Source organism: Sprattus sprattus (genome assembly GCF_963457725.1).
Source record: "Sprattus sprattus genome assembly, chromosome: 3".
NCBI lineage: Eukaryota > Metazoa > Chordata > Actinopteri > Clupeiformes > Clupeidae > Sprattus > Sprattus sprattus.
Window position 1 is genome coordinate 13,286,289 of NC_137922.1, and position 7,636 is coordinate 13,293,924.

Genomic DNA, 7,636 nt, shown 5'->3' on the forward strand with positions numbered 1-7,636 from the left:
ACCACACCTGATCTTTGACAGGTGTGTGAACTCGATACCCGTGCAGGTGCTGTGACCGTCCGTCATCTGGAGTCGGAGCATCCTGGGAGCACCCTGGGATTCCTCGTGGTCCTTGGGGGCCGCCACATTCCGAATCTTCTGGACCTGAAGAACACATGGTCCCTCAACCTGAGGAGATATTAAAGTATGAGAAGTGTTCTAAGACAAACTCCAGAAGGAATCAACTGTCAAACATAGGAGGGCATATTCCTTCATTAATAGAGAAAATAAGGATCAAGGTGAGAATAAACTTGTCTCATATGCCAAATGATTAAAATGGCCAAATACTGAATCGGTTTTTTGATCAAAACTGAAGGCCTGATGTCCTTCTGGGTTAGTTCCTTCTGTTTAACTGGCCAAACCCATTTGCAGAAAGAAATGCAAACCATGTATCAATTCAACAACACACCACCCCCCCGCCCACCGGCCCAAAACACATACACACAAGTCTCATTTTCCACCTCTGCATACCTAATTAAGTCTCTGTGGAGTTTTATCAGTTTCTGATGGAAATACCCGAACACCTATGGTCATGCTAAAACTCATAACAACCACTTATAATGTTTTTGCCCCAGGTCAGCTTCCTAAATGCAATCCAACTGATGAGTGTGGAGAATTATAAACATCCAGACACTGGTCTGATTACTTCGTCGCTCATCTCATATAAATAAATCAGACATTTGTCCTTCCTGGCCTGGGGGCAGCTGCAGGATATTACAGGTTGATCCAAATGAAACCATTATCCTGCATCCAGTGACACACTGTGGTAATGGGGACAAAAAGCCAGTCTGGTGACAAAGGGCTTCTCAAATGAGTCACTACCACCATCTAGTGGGCATGTAGTGTAAGTGCAGCAGAGAGCCCAAGAGGGCTTTTCCTCTTTCCACCACAGTTAGACGAAAAAGGTGTATCTCTTTTCTCTCATTCTCACTTTAGCACAAACACACTCCCCTCACCTTTTCTACTCTTCCGCTGTTGATATCTGTTGGCAGAAAGCTCTTTCCGATGGGTCGCAGGTCGTTCTGTAGGGTGAGAGAAGCATCAGTGTCAGACATAAACTGAGGAGGCGCTTATAGTTGAAGGCACCTTTTCCCCCAAACATCAACACTCCTATTGCATAGAACTAAAGATCTTTGGTTGGCGATGAAATCTCCAAAAAGCATGTCAACCCTCATTCTAACAAAGTAGCTGGTCAAACAGATAGATTCCACTTAGTGGCCTTACATTAAATACAAGTTTTTGAAATGAACAAGTCTTTGAAATGACAAAGCATAAGTATATATATGACCCATGTGTTACTAAGAAAGATAGATTTCTACATCTCAATTAGTCCACTACAATGTAGACCTACATAGTTAATTCCTGGACAAGTACAAAGGTTTGACATGGGGATTGCCACAGCTCTCTAGTGGACCTCAGAGATTAAGGGCCCTATTCTGACAGCAAAAACGGCTGGCGGAGTAGTGTCTTAACCTCCGAGTCCGACAGAAAAAAAAAAACACCTTTTTGTTGAGGCGTGGATTTTAGACATATCCACGTGGGAACATATTCTTCTCTGGCAGGGGACATACCAATCACAAACCACCACGGCGAATGTATTGTTCAAATTCAGTGTTTTTAACTGTTTAACTCAACATCATCCTAATCAAACTCTAACCTTAACCATAAACAGTAGTTAACGTAGTTTCAACAGCTAGTTTGTTTATAGTCTGAGCATCTGTTGATAGTGTAAAGGGGAGCATCGAAATAGTGAGACCAGTTAGACTAAGGCAGAAGAAATGCTGTGCTACACCAAAAGACCTCTTCGACTGGCCCCAGTGGAATACAGAGAGATGCCATTCAGGTTGGTACAGGTGTTCAAATTCATCATCCTACACATAGCTTGCAACTTCCCATTCCCATTCGTCTCTGGGATATCCCATATAGTCAGTATATCTACACATACAGTCACAAGTAGCCTTGTGTTACACAAAAGAATATGTTTATATGTCCACTTTCTCCCGTTGATCCAGTGCTCAGCTGAACAGGCTTTTACTCATCAGTTCGGTTCAGCTGGGGTTCTGGATGCATCAACTGCACCAAACGGCCTACAGTTTGTTCATTGAATAATTCTAAGTAAGAAAAATGTTCTAGTAAAAAAAGAATTACTCTAACTGACATTCAATACCACTGTTACCCGAGACTGTTTCATCTGACAACCTTTGCATGGACAATAGACTTGACTGCTTCTGTTCCCACAAGTCTGTCGCACCACAATGAAAAAGCACTACAGTCGATAAAAAAAAAAACTGTAAAAGCGCTCCTGGCAAACACTGCCCAGAACCCACAGCGATATTGCAATCTCGTAAGGCATTCAGTTTTAAGAGATTGCTCAACAATGCTACTTGTTGGCTTTAACCAAACCTTTCACTAATTAACTTCAATCTGGCTCTACCCACTTAGTGCATTTCACCACACCTTTACCTCTTGCTCTGAAGCACGTCCTTTTTTGTATAATAGTGTGCATGCGTTGCCGTTTCCGACAGCGTTATTTTACCGTCAAAATAGGGCCTAATTAAATAAACTAATCAAAGGGCAGAATAATGTTGGCATATCCTATGTTGGATTTTACAAAATAGCTTTTCCATCCAAACCTTTACTGTTTACCTAAATTCTTCACCAAATAGACAGCCATTTAACCTGCTATCAGTCACTTCACTAAACTATTTTCTTCAATTCAACTATTTATTTCAACATGCAGAGAATACAGTTGTGGGTGTCCTATCTGACTGGAAGATTTGACACTGTTGACAAAAAAAAAAGATCAACTCATAAAACTGTTGCTAGGAAATATATCACAGATAGAGATTGGTAATCTGACATCTTGATGGCAAGCAGGTCATGTTATATAACATGTCATCATGTTCTCATTATGACATAAATGTAACATGCAGTGGCTTACTTACATTGAGTGCGATGCGAATGATATCACTGGTTGAGGCTTTTTCGGTAGAACCTTTGCACTCCTTTATGCCTTCATCAGAAAGGTACCTACACGGGAACAACAGAGGCAGATGTGGGAAACTACAGAGTGTATACATTTCTGAAAAATTTCCGTTAACCACATTAATCTACGCGAGACTTCATCCTACATCTCAGTTTATAACTGAGCTTTTTTTTGACTAGCCTTTATAGATATCGATCTATATCTATCTATTTCATACGTTTATAAAATATAATTAACAGGATAACTTTTGATAATCCATCAGGATCAGTTACCTAAAAATAAGCCTGATTTACAGTCGGCCCTCATCATATTCGGAGCCCTGGGCTAGGTACTTAGCTGAAAACCTTTCCCTGCACATTTCCAACATCACTAGCTCAGCTAACTTTTGTTTTAAGACAGTGTCATACCAATTTTGGGTATTGATTTAGCAAGCCAACCAGCTAATACCTAGCTAAGCAGTTCACCGACTGCTTCCTACATGGCTAACATAGGATAATATAAGATAATATTCCCTAAAGTATTGATCAGTCATTAGTAATACGTGCACTTGGGCCGCAATAGTTGTTGATTACTCTACCAAAATGTGCCATGCTGTAATAATCTGGGTGGGTGTTTTGGCCAGGCATATGTTGACAGATAGAAAGCTAGCTAAGCAGCTAACGATAACTTACAGATACCGTTTCAGTCAATGAACTCACTATCGTAACCTGAGCTTTTAACGCCCTAGATATCAAAAAAGTGACAAACAGTTATGAACCTTTAGATAGAAAAATCTTTAATCAATCAATTTGACATATTTAGGTAGCGGGAGGTGTCTAGATTACGACTGGGAACACTTGTGATACCTAGCAAGAAAACGTTAGCTGACAAACCAAACGCCAAGAGCCGTAGAGACGACCCCTTCTGAAATCGTGGTGTGCAGTATAATCTCACAACAAAACATTTAATTTTTATATTCAACTTTGCCTCTGAACTGCAAGGAAGACCTCATATGCCTTCACATTTGTCTCTTATATCATATGGAATACCCTGGCTAGTTGGACGGTAGCTCACTCACTACCAGACTGAGCCCACTATTTCTAGGATAATATGCTAACGTTGGCTAGGCAGCTTCTTAGCTAAAGCAAGATATGCCACTAACAGCTACTTACCAGCCTTCTTTCGAGAGGGCTGAGGCTAATTCAGCCATCCCCCTATGAAATACGTATCCAAAATTCTGGCAATCGGTTTATTTATTAGGTTGGCAGTCCATTTTATTTCGTAAATGAATCGTGGCTAGCTGGCTAGTTCCAGTGCGCGAGAACGAACAAAAACATTGACCTCAAACTTTTAATACGTCATGGGTCAAAGTTGAAGATGAGCATGACGTCAGTGAAAAGCCGTTTATTGCAGTGATGTTCATCATTACTGTCAGTAATAGTATAAACAGCAGAAATACTACTCCCCGAATAAAGTATTAAGAAAGAAATTACATTTTCAACAATGAGAAAAGGGCCAACATAGTTGACAGATTGGTCATGCGCGACAAGGTTGACATCTCAGTTCTTGTCCGTTGCTGCATTGACCTGTAATTACCACCAGGGGGCTGCATTTTTTTGATGAAAAATAATAGCCTTTACTTAGATTTAGGCCTATGCGCATAAAAACACGGGTATTTAATGTCTCCAATGCGTAATCTTAACGGAATCCATGTACATGAGGATAACCAATCCATATAAAAGTTACCATAGACGTGAAACGTTTATTACTCATCACAGCATGGAAACTATCATTCACCTCAAATGAGAGATCAAAAGTGACTACATTTATTTTCATTTTTACGGTCTGTAGTTTGAACCAGAGGGAACCAACCCTAACACTGCCTCAAAATGACCTATGATGCGAGTTCCCTTTCACTTATCCAACTATCAAAGCGTACCCATGTCGAGGGTCTTTAATCAAGGCACAAAAGACAGCAGGGAGACAAGGCTCTGTAGTTGGTACATTTATTTATCCTCCACCCAGTGCATAGTAATAAAAGTGTGAAATTATAAACAAAAAGACTGATATAAATGAAAACAAAAATATATTTACAAACGGTATATTTACAAACAATAGAAGCTTATAATGTGGTACTCTATGTTCAAGTGCTTTCATTTGTCACATACACGAACACGTATAGTGAAATGTAAAAAGGGTCTACGCTCCACACTGTGCAAAAAGAAAAAAAAAACGATAATAATTTGAGAAAAAGAGTGCTTAATTTAAAAAAGCTTAGTGAGTAACTACATTTGAGGTCAATAGTCTCACTGCCTGTGGGTAAAAAATCCTCTTAAGTCTCTCAGTCCTTGAATTGAGACTTGCATCTACCCGACGGAAACAGGGTGAAGAGGCTGGCATTGGGGTGTGAGTCATCCCTCATGATATTCCTTGCCCTCGACTCCACCCTCTTGTGGCAAATATCATGCATGTTGGGTAGGGACACTCTGATAGTACGTTTGGCTGAGCGTACTACCCTCTGTAGGTGCGGTCAGTGAGGAAGCTCATCACAGCTCAGGGGTGATGTCAGGTGGCAGAAGAAACACATTTTACTACATTAAAATGGTACCAAAAGTTATTGGTCCTTCACAATAATGATGACGGTAGTTATAGGTCACATTCAAAACAAATCAATGGCGGCAAGAGAACAGCATAGTAGGTACACCAAGGCCATAAGTTTGAATTTCGGATGAGGCTGGTATGGTTCACTCCCCATGTCCAGGACACTGCTACACTGGCTTCCTTGAGGGTCACTGTCGCTCTCACTGACTGTTACCTAAAGAGCAAAGAAACTTAGCCTGGATTTCTGAGTTCCGTGAATGCATTTCAAAACAGTGCCTTAATGAACAAAATGACCCAATGAGAAGTTCATGCAATGCATTTGTTTGTTCTGAAATTAATTTGTAATATGTAGGTAATAGGTTCAGGTTTTATGGAGCTGTACTAGGCCTACATTTTCTGTACTGGATTTCTGGGCAATGAAATAATTAACTAATTAATTATATTTGGGCATCCCCATTTATAGTACTTTTATGCTACCTACAAGTATAACTTTTATTCTCAAAATAGCCCGTGTGAATGGTAACGTTCATGGGTAACATTGTCTAAATGATACAAAAAACAGCAATTTAATACAATTGTTGCAGCGAGACAGCGTCTCACTACACCTTTTTTTTCAATCAGAAGACCGGAAACTGGATGTAGGAATCTAAAGTTTTATTGTAATCGATAAGCTACAATAAGGGAATGCCCATGGATCATCTCATTGTGTGAACATCCTGCATGCCTTTTTAAGGCCCATATCTTCAAGTGGTCTGTTCTGCTTGGCTGTTTGCCAAAACCAATCAGCTTTTACTATTCCCTCTTCGCTGGGTACCCCTGCACCTCTTCGCTGCCACTGTGTGTGTGTGTGTGTGGACCCCTTGAGAGACCCCTTCTTGGCATATGCCTGTGTTTTCACTTTAATGCTGATTTTGACGTCAGTTTATAATGTCAATAGCTAAGTTACTGCTTCCCGCCTGGTCTGCCATCCAAAAGTGACACTTTTATACTGATGAGTTAATCCATGTTCATCTAAACATAAAAAATATCCCACATAATCTTTACCAAAATGGACAATTCAACATCTCACCTGAACCCCTGATACTGATTCATCATCACCCTGCTCTTCATAGCTTCAGGCTGCTGTTTTTCCTGCACAGTAATTCATCAATTTAATACAGACACTAACCATGCTTAGTTGAATGCTGACATTGGTTGAGAGATTACAGGGGACAGAGATAGCTTTATTACTATCAAGGGATCATATAATATATCCTGGGAAATTTCAAAAGCTTCTCAAGAAACTTCTCAAAGCAAACAGGTGTGATGATACTGAACGGTTTATTTCAGAGGAGTTAACTGCTGCTGAGCTGGTCCATAGAGCATCTCAAAAACTCTATAAGGCAAAAGCGATCAGGTTAAATCTAATTGGCCGTGGGGTCGACCAAACAAAAGATAGATGGGTGTGACTAAATAACTTTTAAAAAGATGAGTGCGCCATTGATGTTAAGATCCCAGCGATAAGAGACAATTGACCTTTCCGCGACCACTCCCCAAAACAGTAACTGATCAATCATAGCATAGCAACGGTTACTTAGCTTGGGACCTCAGTCAAGCGAGCCATTTTGATGAATGGAAGTCAATGAGAGAGACGACTGCTCGAGAAGAGAAAATGAAATGTTGCGCTTATGGAGTGTGTAATTCTGACAGCCGATATCCAAAAAGGCTGGAGGGAGGGGTAACATTTTATCCCTTCCCGAAACCCAAGACCCAGAGAGAGAAATGCCTGCTGTGGATCAAACAATGTGGACGACCCCCCCATCAGCTGAATGTCAGCAACGTAAACAGAAGCACCTACTTTGTTCCAAGAAGCTATGTCGCTAAAATCTGCCCACTGCATCGAAAACATGAGAAAACCCTTGCTTAAAATACAATTCAGTTTTACCACCTTACATGTTTGCGTAGCGGCGACTGTGTAGATAATAGAACAAATAAACATAGCTGGAATGAACCTGTTAGCCTTAGCATTTGTCTGTCTACAAACACGGCATG

The 7,636-nt window shown here is 40.5% G+C and overlaps 1 protein-coding gene across 3 annotated transcripts in view; it reads right to left on the reverse strand.

Moving 5' to 3' along the window:
- Positions 1–4,314, reverse strand: part of tdrd3 (tudor domain containing 3) — a 16,722-nt gene extending 12,408 nt beyond the window's left edge. For all 3 annotated transcript variants that reach the window (XM_080834104.1, XM_080834103.1, XM_080834102.1), the window contains exons 1-4: positions 4,177–4,314; positions 2,985–3,069; positions 996–1,061; positions 8–168 (exon numbers count right to left, since the gene is read on the reverse strand). In XM_080834104.1, coding sequence (XP_080690230.1) covers positions 8–168; positions 996–1,061; positions 2,985–3,069; positions 4,177–4,214 — 350 coding nt within the window. In that variant the 5' untranslated portion in view covers positions 4,215–4,314. The remainder of the gene's footprint in view (positions 1–7; positions 169–995; positions 1,062–2,984; positions 3,070–4,176) is intronic.
- Positions 4,315–7,636: the final 3,322 nt, after the last annotated feature.